The sequence below is a fragment of the Podarcis pityusensis genome, assembly GCF_964106645.2.
Source record: "Podarcis pityusensis genome assembly, chromosome: 15".
NCBI lineage: Eukaryota > Metazoa > Chordata > Lepidosauria > Squamata > Lacertidae > Podarcis > Podarcis pityusensis.
The window spans coordinates 11,600,032-11,614,727 of NC_138040.1; the positions used below are offsets into that span (position 1 = coordinate 11,600,032).

General features: G+C 47.4%; 1 protein-coding gene across 3 annotated transcripts in view; it reads right to left on the reverse strand.

Annotated features, from left to right (window-relative positions):
* Positions 1–700: 700 nt before the first annotated feature.
* Positions 701–14,696, reverse strand: part of CLIP2 (CAP-Gly domain containing linker protein 2) — an 88,541-nt gene continuing 74,545 nt past the window's right edge. For all 3 annotated transcript variants that reach the window (XM_080982841.1, XM_080982843.1, XM_080982842.1), the window contains 3 exons: positions 10,985–11,170; positions 9,559–9,621; positions 701–7,539 (listed from right to left, as the gene is read on the reverse strand). In XM_080982841.1, coding sequence (XP_080838967.1) covers positions 7,528–7,539; positions 9,559–9,621; positions 10,985–11,170 — 261 coding nt within the window. In that variant the 3' untranslated portion in view covers positions 701–7,527. The remainder of the gene's footprint in view (positions 7,540–9,558; positions 9,622–10,984; positions 11,171–14,696) is intronic.

A 14,696-nucleotide genomic window follows, 5' to 3' on the forward strand; every position in this document is an offset into this window, starting at 1 on the left:
GACACGGGTGGCGCTGTGGGTTAAACCACAGAGCCTAGGACTTGCCGATCAGAAGGTTGGTGGTTCGAATCCCCGCAATGGGGTGAGCTCCCGTTGCTCGGTCCCTGCTCCTGCCAACCTAGCAGTTCGAAAGCACGTCAAAGTGCAAGTAGATAAATAGGTACCGCTGCAGGGGGAAGGTAAAAGGCGTTTCCGTGCGCTGCTCTGGTTCGCCATAAGCGGCTTAGTCATGCTGGCCCCATGACCTGGAAGCTGTACGCCGGGTCCCTCGGCCAATAAAGCGAGATGAGCACCGCAACCCCAGAGTCGGTCACAACTGGACCTAATGAATTTTAACCTACTTTCTCTTTATACAGTGGTACCTCGGGTTACATAGGCTTCAGGTTACAGACTCCATTGACCCAGAAATAGTGCTTCAGGTTAAGAACTTTGCTTCAGGATGAGAACAGAAATCGGGCTCCGGTGCCGCGGCAGCAGCGGGAGGCCCCATTAGCTAAAGTGGTGCTTCAGGTTAAGAACAGTTTCAGGTTAAGTACGGACCTCCGGAATGAATTAAGAACTTAACCTGAGGTACCACTGTAATTGTTTTTAAAAGTCTAATATATTTCAAGAATTTAGCTCATCTTCTAATGTCCATCTGTGCAACTCCTTCCTGTTTTGTGTCATCTTAGAGAAGGGACCACAGGGAAAACAGGGGGGCTTCTCTTCCGCAACAAGTTTTATTGGTTTAGTATGAGCTCATCACACTTTAGCAAGCCTGTCGCAGGGCCTGCGATACATGAATACATAATCTGTAGAAGTAGTTACACTTAATAGACTCCCATCTGTAAAGCTTTTGTACAGAGAGAAAAAAAAGGAAAAGGATAAAATTAAGCCGATAACAAAATAGGACATTAGCTGTCAAACTGATTTTTCTTTCTCTAACAAAATTCGATAGCCAAAAAAGTGACTAAAACTACAAAATTGGAATACATACCACAAGGGTAAAAGGTTATCCGTATTTTAATTTATTTGTACATCTAGTATCAGCTTAATTCTGGCTCTGCTCAGAAGGCCGACAAGTTGGCTTTGTTTGTGTAGTGGATTTATTAAGAGATCCGTAACAGATTTAAGTGCTGACTTGCTGGAAAGCTTTCCATTAGGACTTGTGTTGGTACCGCGGGTTTTGTCTTGGTGTGAAGTTGACAACATGCATCTATTTGGTTGGCATCCTCAACTAAAGGGAGAGGACCAGGAAGGGTGGTGAGTCACGGGCACCTCTTTGCAACCTGTGGTCTCCTGTATTTGGCTTTCGGGGTGTAGCGTTGTGCCTTAACGAAAGGAGACAACACACAGCGCTTTGCGTTGCCTCTGAATGTTTTCTAAGTGTTTTTGCCAACCCGGTGCCTTCCAGGTGGTTGGGAGTTGTGGTTCAAAGCAATCTGGAAAGCACCAAGCTTGGCAAAGCTGGGTTCACAGAGTCCTTCCTATAGGTCATAGAATCAGGGTTGGAAGGGACCCTGAGGATCATCTAGTCCAACCCCCACAATGCAGCTGTCCTATATGAAGATTGAACCTGCAACCTTGGTGTTGCCAGCGCTACATGCTAACCAACTGAGCTATCCAGTCCTCTTGATCCTTACAGAGAAAATAATTTGGCCTTCTAGAACAGGGTTTCCCAAACTCAGCCCTCCAGCTGTTTTTGGACTACAGTTCCCATCATCCTTGACCACTGGTCCTGCTAGCTAGGGATGATGGGAGTTGTAGTCTAAAAAAAAACACAGCTGGAGACCCAAGTTTGGGAAACCCTGCTCTAGATTCTCGACAGGGTGTGTGTCTCTTCCTTCACCCTCTGTAACTGGCCTTATATTTTGATTCTTGCACTCACAGACCCCTAAGGCTTTTCCTGCTCACACAGCAAAATGGTCGGGAAAAAAATAAATTAAGCATTACATCCCTTTATGAATTTATTCAGGTCCCTCCTTCAGCTCCTGATGAAGAGGGTGTGTACACCAAAGGTGAGCAGATACTGGCCCTGTGTGCGAAAATATCTTTGGGGCGGGCGAATGATCCAGGGAAGCAGACCCTCTGACCCTCCAGGTGTTGTTGGACATGCAGTACCTATCAGCCCCAGCCAGCATGGCCAATGGGAGTTGTAGTCCAGAAACATCTGGGAAGGGCCACAGAGGTTCCCTACCCTTGGTCTTGAATAGATTTGCACAGCGCTTTGTTTCGGGGGGGGGGGAGGTGCCAGTACTCTGGGAATGAGGCCTTCAGAGCTTGGGTGGGAAGCGTGAGCTGTCCTTGGAATGGGGCTTCCCCCAAAAAGGCCCTGTGGATAAATCCATCGGAAAGCACAGAGAAATGGCATAAATGGGGGAGATGATGGAGAAGAATTTACATCTGTTTCTGCCCATCCATAAATAGAAGCAATTCATCAAAACAAAACTGAGAAGCAACACGGGGTGCTTTGTCAGAGGTCCACTTGAAGACCAATGAAGACCACACTCAAACCATTCATTTCAGCACTAAGACACCACTTTGATTGGTCATGGCTTCCCCGCAAAGAATTTTGGGAACTATGGCTTGTTGTGGGTGCTGAGAGTTGTCAGGAGGTCCCTTAGTCTCCTTACAGAGCTACAAATCCCCTCAAAGTAGTTTAAGCAACTGATCCCTCTCTTCCCAAGGAACTCTGGGAATGGTGTATCTCTCTGAGGGGAATTGTAGCTCCATGAGAACAGCCCCCCCCCCAACCCTCGGAACCTATAACAAAAGTTCCCATGTTATTCTGAACCAAGATCTCACAGAAGTTATATTTGAGTCATTTCCCCCCATCTTGGTGCCCTCCAGAAGTTTTGAACCACAACTCTACAAAACTAGCTGGGGCTGATGGGAGTTGGCAGAGTCCAATAACATAGTGAGGGCACCAGGTTGGCAAAGGCAGTTCTGGTCATTTTGGCCAACTGTTTTGCTCGGCTATTCTTACCAAACCATGCCTTGACGTGCAAACATTTGGCAAGAATACCTCAAAACAGCAGACGAAAAATATAGATGTTTCTTCACACCCTTTCTTCCTAATACTACAGGTATTGGCACAGTGTACATTTAGGGGTATAGACAACACAGTGCCCTCCAGATGTTTGACTGCAACTCCCATCATTCCTGAGCATTGGCTATGCTGGCTGGGGCTGATGGGAGATGAAGTCCAACATTAGCTGGAGGGCACCAGGTTGGCTATCCATGCTCTTATCGTGGAAAACAGCAATGGGCAAGAAATTCTGCTGTGCTCCCTCAGGCATTCCTGACCGGGATCCTCAAAAGAGGTCCACGTTACGTGATGCTGGTACACTCACTTTGGGTAGCAGCTCTCACACTGACCTAGATGAGTTCCATCAGAAGAACCACGGAGTTGCTAGAACCTGTGGCCTTCTGAACAACTCCACATCATCCCCAGCTAGCATAACCAACAGCCAGAGATGATGGGAGCTGCAGTCCACCAAACTCTGGAGGACCATAGGTTCTCCTCCTCTACGGAAGACCAGGCCCTCCAACCCTGCCAGCCAAGATGTCCCTCCACAGCGATTCCCAGAAACTGCTTCTTCACCTGGAGTATCGCACTCCCCATCGCTGGATGTCCAAGGTAGACAATGAGTGTAGGGGTGAACTAAGGTAGAGGCAAATGAGAAAGAGACTTCAGTCCATGACTCCTGGCAGGGCCTGAGAAGATAGTCTGTAGAAAAGGCCTTGTTTGCATTCCAGGCTTAGGGCTTCTCCACATTTCCTACTGCCCCGAGCCCTGAGTTGGAGAGGTCTACTGATTTAGAGCTCTGCGCAGTTCTGAAACTCTGGCCTTGCATTGCTCCATGCTGCTTCTCCTGGAGGTCAAGAGAGGAGCCCTGGAGAACCCATCAGGGAAGGGATTTCCCTGCGCAGATCTAAGGAGCTGCTAGGGACACGGAACTGAACCGCCAGGCGTTGTGAACTGACTGCATTAGGAACAAATCTGCAACAAGGAGTTCACCTGCCCCCTAAAAGCACCCAGAAATATTTTAGTGGTTAGTGACGTACCTGAAAGAAACAAAGTCAAGTTGCTTTAAAAAAAGGGAGGGCTAAATAAAGAGCTGGTCCAAAAAGGAGCAACGATGGGGAGAAGAGAGGTCAAGCCAAGCATAGGCAAACTCGGCCCTCCAGATGTTTTGGGACTACAACTCCCATGATCCCTAGCTAGCAGGACCAGTGGTCAGGGATGATGGGAGTTGTAGTCCCAAAACATCTGGAGGGCTGAGTTTGCCTATGCCTGGGTCAAGCTGTTGTGGCAGGGACTTCGTTGACATAAACAAACTAGATTAGGAGCTGGGGTGGCATGCTTTTGGCATATGAGCTCAGCCTGTAATCCATTGGGGAGGAGGGACACTGTTGGCTTGCCATGTTTCTGAGCCAAAATAAATCTTAAAAAAATAAAAAAATTGTCCAGTAGCACTTTAAAGGTAAAGGTAAAGGGACCCCTGACCATTAGGTCCAATCGTGATTGACTCTGGGGTTGCGGCGCTCATCTCACTTTATTGACCGAGGGAGCTTCTGGGTCATGTGGCCAGCATGACTAAGCCGCTTCTGGCGAACCAGAGCAGCGCACGGAAATGCCGTTTACCTTCCCGGCGGAGCGGTACCTGTTTATCTACTTGCATTTTGACACGCTTTCGAACTGCTAGGTTGGCAGGAGCAGGGACCGAGCAATGGGAGCTCACCCCGTTGCAGGGATTCGAACCACTGATCTTCTGATCAGCAAGTCCTAGGCTCAGTGGTTTAACCCACAACGCCATCCAACTAAGTTTGTTCTGGGTATAAGCTTTTGTGCGCATTCACACTTCTTCAGATACCACACGAAAAGCTTACACCCAGAAAAAAACTTAGTTGGTCTCTAAGGTGCTACCGGACAATTTTATTTATTTTTTTATTTATTTCGACTGTGTCAGACCAACACGGCTACCTACCTGAATCTAGAATCATGTTTCTGATTTATAGGAGCCTTTCATTCCGGGTGCTAGAGGTGCCAGCCCTGCTAGGTTTTAAGTAACACCCACACTTGTTGAACAGGCAGGCAAAATCTTCCCTTGAACTGGTCCAGGGATGGGCATTGCCACAACCCCCCAAAATTCATCCGATCGTGACTCCTTTCGGTTGCAGCCAGCGTGGAGAGTCCAATGGCACGTCCCCGCCCCCTGCCCCGCTCCCACAGCACCCTGGCTTGCTACTCTTCTCAATTCCTTGGCTTGGGACAGAGGTTCTGAATGGTGGCAGTGACTACGGGCACATCTGCCTCGCAGCTACTTTCTGATTTGCCAGATTCTGGTGGTCAGGCTAAGAAAAGGCCACATGAACCTAATACCAGTAGGGAAGGCGTGGTGGTGGTGGAAGTGCTCACCCAAACCACTTTTAGAGCTCACAGGGTCCCGAGTTCAAGTTATATTCAGGGGACGGGGCAACTGTGTCTTGGAGGCCTCTTCCTATCTCTTGCTTTAAGCCCAGACATTGTCTATTTCTGGCACCATTCCCTATATTGCTTTTTTCTAATACTGAGGTCAATCTCTCTGCGAGTGGGGAGAGATAGAAGCAATTCGTAACACAAAATGCACATGCTTCATGTCTGGATATTCTAGACTCTGTTTATAAGCTGAGACATGCATGGGCTTCATGTATTCCCTTTGCACAAGGTCACTGTGTCGACCACAGCTTTCCATTGCATCTTAGCCGGGAAACTGTGTTTCATGGCTTCCAAACAGCTCAGGATCTGGAAGCCAACTCTAAAACAAGATTTCATGTTCTGGCATGTCTGGAAGCCATTGACCATGGTTTCCTGGTTTGGACATAACGGGAAACTATGGCCAACTGTGACTTCCTGGTTTGCTTTCCCTGCTCAAAGGGAGGAGCATGAAACTGGTGCAGATCTCAGCTTATCGTGGCAAGATTTGATCCCGCGAACGTTGCCACAAAATCGCAAGCCTGTGGGGAGGAAAAACAAGACACCGCCACACTCACCCCAGCATTCATGTGTTAGAAAAACCACACACACACACTTTCCAACTTGCAGATTAATCTCTGTGGCCCAGTTTATACACACGGAGAATCCAGCGGTAATACTTGACCTGGACTGTGCTTCTACAGCAGGCCTGGGGGAGCTTGGGCGTTTTGTGTACTGCTGGACTCCAACTCCCATCAGCCCTAGCCAGCATGGTCAGTGGTCCAGGATGATGGGAGTTGTAGTCCAACAGTATCCAGGGAGCCACGGGCTTCCCATGCCTGTTCTAAAATCTACAGGGTGGGCGTTTAAAATGCTGCTCTATGGAGAAGGGCTGGGTGGTGGAGAGTATGGCAGGGAGAAGATTAGGTTGAACCCCTCTCACTGCTAGCTTTCTACATGCGAGGAGATGCAATTTTTGTTGGTTTTAGGCAGACACACCAAGCTGCCAAAAAGCAGTACAGCTCAGGACAATAAGAGAGTGTTTTATTTCTTGATTCCACCAAGTGTATAAACTGGGCCTGTATTGAGGGGGGAGGGGAAGAAATCAGCAATGCAAACCCTCCTTCTGACTACTGGGAAAACCACCTCAGAACTTCAAAAGCAAACTGGGTGAAGCGACAGAGAAATAAGCAGGGAGACCGAACCATCTTCAGGGCTTTGCAGAGTTCACCACCACAGCAATCCCACCCACCGGCAACTCATGTAGAGAGATCTCCAAGCAGGCAAGATGGCCGAACTACACCGGGGTGTGGGGGGGGGCAAGCAAAGATCTGCGCACCCCTCACCAATTCCATAAATTCCAAATTACCAAATGACTCCACAGTTACCAAAGTTAAAATAAGTTACGAGAAAGGTCCACCTGCCCATCTATGTCCCACATTATTAAGAGCAGGGTCTCCACATTCTGGAGCTTGAGAGAGAGAGAGTCTCTATTCTGCAGGCCATGGAGGTATCTCGCCCTTCCGCCTTCGACGGCCGACATCCTGGGATGGAGAGTTGCCGCTGTTTTGCTGACCTGCCAAGAAGAGGGAGGAGCTTCCGTCTTGGGGGCGGCGGCCGAGGGGGAGCAGAACGCCAAGGGCATTCGAGTGTATCGGGAAGTCGCTAAGGAGGTTGCGGGCATCTCCCACCAGGCCGCTGGAACGAGAAGCTTCTGCCAGCCAATGCAGCAGGGTGTTAACACACACACACACACCCCAAAAAATATACTGGCACAAGGTGACCAAGGCCAATAAAAACAGTCACTGGGCGCTGCAACCGGCGGCAGAGAAATCCAGCCGCGGACACACAGCTGCTGCACCGCTCTCTTCGGAAACCAGGCCCAGCTTGGAAATTATGAACCGATGTGCCTACGAGAGCGCGCTATGAACGCAGACCTGTCCATAGAGCGGAAATACTGAAAATAATCTTAGGTGGTGTTTTAAGCTGGGAGAGGGGCTTGGAGGGGGCGGAGGGCGACGTCTCTTGCCCGGCCTCTTCTCAGGAGCAAATCCTGGCATCATAGAGTCCTCTCCACCTCCGTTCCTTCATCAGTGCTTCTCCTGAAAGAAAGGAAGGCAGTCTGTTTATTATTGATTTCATTTTACGGGAAGCCGTTTTTACAGGCCGCTCGACGACAATCGTCTCTAAGCTGGCTGAGACATCCCAGAGAACGGATCTGGCCATGTTCGCAATTGACGCCAATATCTCATCTGATGGGCTCTGCCCTCCGAAAACAAAAATTGTGTTCATGTAAAACAGGATCGGCATTAAAAAAATTCCTTCCTGTAGCACCTTAAAGACCAACTAAGTTAGTTCTTGGTATAAGCTTTCGTGTGCATGCACACTTCTTCAGATACCAGAGAAAGTGTTGCATAGTTTTCTTGCATATTCAGTGGGATACGTGGATTGTAGAGGGTTCTTAATTCTAAGACCCTTGGGTATAATGTCCAGGTTCTTGCATTTAGTAAGAAAGAAGATATCAGTCTGTACCTGTGCAAGTTTCTTGGTGAGGTTGATGGACTTCCATTTCATGCGGCTCAATGTGGTGCCTTCCATGGTTCCAGTTACAGATGGGTAGCCGTGTTGGTCTGCCATAGTCGAAATAAAAAAATTCCTTCCTGTAGCACCTTAAAGACCAACTAAGTTAGTTCTTGGTATAAGCTTTCGTGTGCATGCACACTTCTTCAGATACCTTCAGGTATCTGAAGAAGTGTGCATGCACACGAAAGATACCTTCAGATACCTTCAGGTATCTGAAGAAGTGTGCATGCACACGAAAGCTTATACCAAGAACTAACTTAGTTGGTCTTTAAGGTGCTACAGGAAGGAATTTTTTTATTTCGACTATGGCAGACCAACACGGCTACCCATCTGTAACAGGATCGGCATTAGTTAGAACAGCAATTCCCAAACTCCCTCCCCCTCCCCATGGACCTCTTGAAAATTGCAGAGGGTCTTGGAAGACCACTTAATTTATTTTCTGCCCGTGTGGCATTTGTATTTCAGTTTGAAATGGAACGATGCTATCTCTGAGCATGTGGAGGTTGTCTTTCCTTAATCACTGAATCCCAACTCTTCACACAAATAGAAAGCTGCCTCCAAGTCTATGGCCATACTACCCTGAACATGCCTGATCTCGTCTGATCTCAGAAGCTAAGCAGGGTCAGGCCTGGTTAGTACTTGGATGGGAGAAAGCTGCCTCCAAGCACTTGGCTTAGCCTAGGTGTTTTATCCAAAGAGCTGGACCAGTCTCCTTCCATTCAGAAAAACCAAAAATCCCCTTGATGTCTTGAGGTTTGGAACTGGGCAAGGAAGTGGGCAGTACTCCACAGAGCTTGAGAATGCATGGTATGTTTTGCACCGTTGCCTCCACATCCTTGGAGATGGAGACAAGTTCAACAGAGCCACCCGTTGCCTGGTTTATTCCCAAGTGCCTCCCCAGAAGAGCTCAGCTCTGTGCTGACAAGGGAAGACGTCCGAGTCACAGCAGGTGAGATGGCAGATGGGCAATTCCTTCCCATGAATGCAGCTCCCCACCTCTCATGCTGCTGGGAGTCTCCCCAAGATCGGACTCTTCCCGGGGTCCAGAATCCCATGCCTCAATTCCCCAATCTCCTCCTCCTCTGACACCCTCCCCACAACACCTCAACGAGGCTCATGAAGGTATCGTTCGAAAGGTTCTGCAAAATGCTGGAAGGGTCAACACAATCCCTTTTTAAAAAATTACGACATAACGTCTACCCCACTTTTTCCTCCAGGCAGCTCAAAAGCGGTGAAAACAGTTCTTTCCGCACCCCATTTCATCCTCTCAGGAACCCTGTGAGGTTGGTTAGGGTAACGGACAGTGATGGCCCCAAGGTCACCCAGCGAGCATCATGGTCAAGCGGGGAATTTGAAGGCCCTAGGCCTGACCCGCGAGCCAAGAGGCCACACAGACCCTCTTAACTCTTCTTCTAACTTCCCCTGCCCCAAAACTAGTGCTATTATGCTCATTGTGTGAGTATGTTTCAGCAAGAATTTTTTTAAAAAGCAGAGCAAACCAAGGAAGCCGTGCAGGGGAGATGTTTCAAATCACCCACCTCTTGTTTGTTAGATTTTTCCTGTTGGTGGATTCCATTAGCAGATCCAGAATTCCCAATAGTCTAAAATGAAAAGGGTGGGTGGAAAAAGTGATGGAAAGAGGCGGTGTATTAGGTAAGTTGGACGCACAGCAATCAGAAGGTACATCAAAAATAGCCAAAGAATAATGAAAACCAGCGATTTTATGTACTGCAAAAATCCAGATGTGAGATGATTAAAGCTTATTTTGTGGGGAAAAATGGCATAAGCTAAAGACATGGCAATCTTCCCCTTTACAGAAAGAGGCGCAACTGAAATAACTTGTGGCTAAAGTGAGAAGAGAATCTGCCTGGGAAATGATATATAATGAATTGAAAAGAACATTTAAAATAACATTTGTAAAAGACAACAACCCAGAAGCTTTTCTTTAAGGAATTATAGGGACAGAAGTACCTAAACTGTCTAGAAACTTATTCATCTATGCCACTACAGTGGCAAGAATGCTATTCGCCCCCAAAATGGAAAGAAGCTGAAGTCCCAGCAAAGGAAGAATGGATACAAAAACTTATGGAATATGCAGAAATGGCAAAACTTACCAGAAGAATAAGAAATGAATATAACAAACTTTTTATAAAAGAATGGAAATAGTTTATTGAGTATTTGCAGATAACTTGTAAACAGGTAAGAACATTGGCAGGATTATTGTAATAACCTGCAGTTTTATAAGAGTATATATTTAAAGTCGATGAATAAATGAGCAAATTACCGTATTTTTCGCTCTATAGAACGAACCTTTTCCCCTCCAAAAATTAAGGGGAAATGTGTGTGTGTCCTATGGAGCGAATGCAGGCTCCTTGGCTTCAGCGATAGCAACGCGAAGCCTCCGAAGCGCAGAGGGAGCGCTCCCTCCGCACTCCGGAGGCTTCACGTTGCTTTCGCTGAAGCCTGGAGAGCAAGAGGAGTCGGTGTCCGCACCGACCCCTCTTGCTCTCCAGGCTTCAGGGATAGCCACCATGAAGGCTTCAGGTTCCTTTTGCTGAAGCCGGGAGAGCAAGACTCTCCCGGCTTCAGCAGAGAGGGAGAGCTGCGCAGCGCCCCTTCAGCCAAGCGGGAGGAGAAATGGAAGGGGCTCCATTTCTCCTGCCCCTTTGCTGAAGGGGCGCTGAGCAGAGAGGGGGAGAATTTTTTTTTCTTGTTCTCCCCCTCTAAAATAAGGTGCGTCCTATAGAGCGAAAAGTACGGTAAGTTTGGATATGCAGAAGTTATTAAAAATAAATTGAAGGAACCGCAGAAAGAGGGGAAAGGAAGTCAAGTTTTGAAATGTTAAAATGATTGCAAAATTTGTGAAATGTATAAACCTGAAATTAGTGAAATGTATAAACCTATATATATATGGAATCTGCCCGGTGGGGAGAACAGAGAATCCATGTGGCAGGGAACACCCACCTGTGCTTTCTCAGAGCAGCTTCTCATGGCTTCCACAAGCTTCTCCATCTGCTGGCCCTGCTCCAGCGCGTTCCTCAGGACGTCCTCCGTGCTGACGAGACGATGCTGCAACCGGAGGACTTCGGACTCAGACGAAGGGTCTATGAGGGAGTATCGTCGCTGGTCTGTTACTGCTTTCTCTTTATCCTGGAGGAGATAAGTTGTTGTTTTTTAACAACAGTATTATTGCATTAAAATATGAAAGGTTAGATTTAAACAAATATTAAATCAGCTCTTTAATAAAGAAGTGAACAGGAAGATTTGGGGCCTATTCATCCAGAGGAGGAACCTTCTGAAGAGCGGACAAGGGGCTGAGGTTGAAACCAGAAGTCACCAGTTCTGGCCTCCTGCCATGCCTTCAGGAACAGGTCCTTAGGCAAGGCACTTCTGCAACATGGGATCACAGTGGTACCTCAGGTTACATACACTTCAGGTTACAGACTCCGCTAACCCAGAAATAGTGCTTCAGGTTAAGAACTTTGCTTCAGGATGAGAACAGAAACCGTGCTCCGGCGGTGCGGCAGCATTAGCTAAAGTGGTGCTTCAGGTTAAGAATTCAAGTTAAAAACGGACCTCCGGAACGAATTAAGTACTTCATCCGAGGTACCACTGTAATAATAATACGGCATTGCTCAGTTACCATGGACAGCTCAGTTGGCTGGAACGTGGTGCTGATAATGCCAAGGTTGCAGGTTCGATCCCCATATGGGACAAATGCATATTCCTCCATTGCAGGGAATTGGACTAGATCAGGCACGTCCAACTTCCAAGAGACTGCTATCTACTCAGTCTTTTAAATAAACAGGCAGTGATCTGCCCATTGTCACTGGAGAATGGACAGGAGTTGTTGAGCTTTTTTAGAAAGCCAAATTGCTTAGCTATTTTTGGGAAACAAAAGTTGTTGAGGTTTTGGTTTGCTTTTTTGGGGGGTGACACACCAGGGGGTGTCGCAATTGACCACGGACACTCCCGTGATTGACCAGTAGATCGTGATCGACCTTTTGGACATGCCTGGACTAATGATCCTCAAGGTCCCTTCCAACTCTATGACTCTATGAAAGACAAGGCTGTTGTGCAGATTATTGATAATTACCGTATTTTTTGCTCTATAAGACTCACTTTTTCCCTCCTAAAAAGTAAGGGGAAATGTGTGTGCGTCTTACGGAGCGAATGCAGGCTGCGCAGCTGTCACAGAAGCCAGAACAGCAAGAGGGATTGCTGCTTTCGCTGCACAGCGATCCCTCTTGCTGTTCTGGCTTCTGAGATTCAGAATATTTTTTTTCTTGTTTTCCTCCTCCAAAAACTAGGTGCGTCTTGTGGTCTGGTGCGTCTTATAGAGTGAAAAATACGGTACAGTGGTGCCTCACAAGACGAAATTAATCTGTTCCGCGAGTCTCTTCGTCTTGCGGTTTTTTCATCTTGCGAAGCACGGCTATTAGCGGCTTAGCAGCTATTAGCGGCTTAGCGGCTATTAACGGCTTAGCGGCTATTAACGGCTTAGCGGCTTAGCGGCTATTAACGGCTTAGCGGCTTTAAGAAAAAGGAAACAAACTCGCAAGAACTCGCAAGACGTTTCATCTTGCGAAGCAAGCCCATAGGGAAATTCGTCTTGCGGAACGACTCAAAAAACGGAAAACTCTTTCGTCTAGCGAGTTTTTCGTCTTGCGAGGCATTCGTCTTGCGGGGTACCACTGTATATGTTAATACTACAAACAAACAAACAAACAAACAAACAAACAAACCACAAGTGCTCTGAGTCCTTCAAACACTATTTTAATGGGGGTTTTTGCTAGCTGTGCTCCATAGGCATTTTATACAACTCTTTACCACTAGAGAGTTCGGCAGTCAAGCGTAAAATGAAAAGCACAGAGACAGTTTATGATGTTTCTCATAACCAGGTGGGTGGGTGGGTGGCACTCAGAAATTGCCGTTTTACTGACGCAGGAGGAGTTACTACCTCCCCGATTTAAAAAGTCTCATGAAAAGAATTATTGATCGTGCGAGAATCCATCAATTATAATAATTGGTAGCATCCAATCAATCATTTTTTAAGTAGGGAGGGAATATTCTTTAGTTTAGATTATGATGTTTGAAAAGAACAGCAACCGTAAAACTAGAAACACACACTTGACGAGAACCCAGGGAGTCATCTATTCTCATCCCTGGATCAATGCCAGATCTTGCAAACCCTGGCATCCTTGCTTAAATGCCTCCAGAGAAGGAGAAGCCAACACTCCCAACAAGGCAGGCTGTTTCACCGCCCAACAGCTCCTGCTCTTTGGGAAAATTCACCTCTCATGTTTAGCCAGCATCTGCCTCCTTGCAATTTCCACCCCTCGAGTCTAAGCTTCCCCTCTGGAGCAACAGAGAAGGAGGTTTCCTCTACAGTGGTACCTCGCAAGACGAATGCCTCGCAAGACAGAAAACTCGCAAAACGAAAGGGTTTTTGGTTTTTTGAGTTGCTTCGCAAGACGATTTTCCCTATGGGCTTGCTTCGCAAGACGGAAACGTCTTGCAAGTTTGTTTCCTTTTTCTTAAAACCGTTAATACAGTTGCGACTTGACTTCGAGGAGCAACTCATAGCACGCGGTGTGGTAGCCTTTTTTGAGGTTTTTGAAGACTTTGGTGATTTTTGAAGCTTTTCCAAAACTTTCCCGACACCGTGCTTCGCAAGATGAAAAAAACCGCAAGACGAAAAAACTCGCGGAACGAATTAATTTCGTCTTGCGAGGCACCACTGTATCTTCTACATGACCGAAGCAAAGACCAAAAGTCACTCTCCTTGCCATCTGATTAATTTTTTTAAAGTTATTTTATAGGAATAAGACCAAGTGATAATGCAGAAAACAGAATCTGGTGCCAAATTAATCCAGGGCAATCTAAATGTTGTCATCTGATTAATCCAACCAATTAATTAACTAATCACTGCAGCTAAGTTTTACTCAAGAGTAGATCCACTGAAATGAATATGGACCTAATTTAGGCCCCATCTGCATAATACATTTAAAGCAGCATCATACCACTTCAAACGGGCACGGTTTTCCCAACAGAATCCCGAAAATGTTAGTTTGTGGGAACTGTAGCTTTTGAGAGGGTAAACTGCGGTCCCCAGGAATCTGGGAGGGGTGTGTGCTTTAAAATGTATGGTGTGTATGCCGCCATGGGGGTCCTCATAAAATGAGTTCAGGCTGCAGGTTGCCCTCCTGCAGGTTGCACTTGGAATGGTGTGGGGAACCTGAGGCCCTCCAGTTGTTGTTGGTGGACTACAACTCCCATCATTCCTGACCATCGGCCATAATGGCTGGGGCTGATGGGTGCTGGAGTCTGGCAACACGCAGAATCAATGAACTGGACCCAAGCTCAGGGGTACAGAGTGGGACAAGTTGCCTTTTTAGTCAATAGAAGTTTCCGGGCCACTTGTAAAGGCAGCTCCAGAGAGAGAGCGTTGCAGCGGCCCAGCGTCATGTGGCTCAAGCCTTCAACCCTCTCAGCGGCGGAGCAAGCTGATTGGGCGCCTGGGGCTGTGTGCGTCCGCAGGGCCTCAGAGGAGTTTTCCTGCCTCCTTCCACTCAGCCACCCTACAGGCGGACCATTTGGGGCAGCGCAGAGCCCTCCCAGGAGAGATGCATGGCTCGGGCGCACTGCAGGCCCCGCTGTGAATGCCGCCCACCAT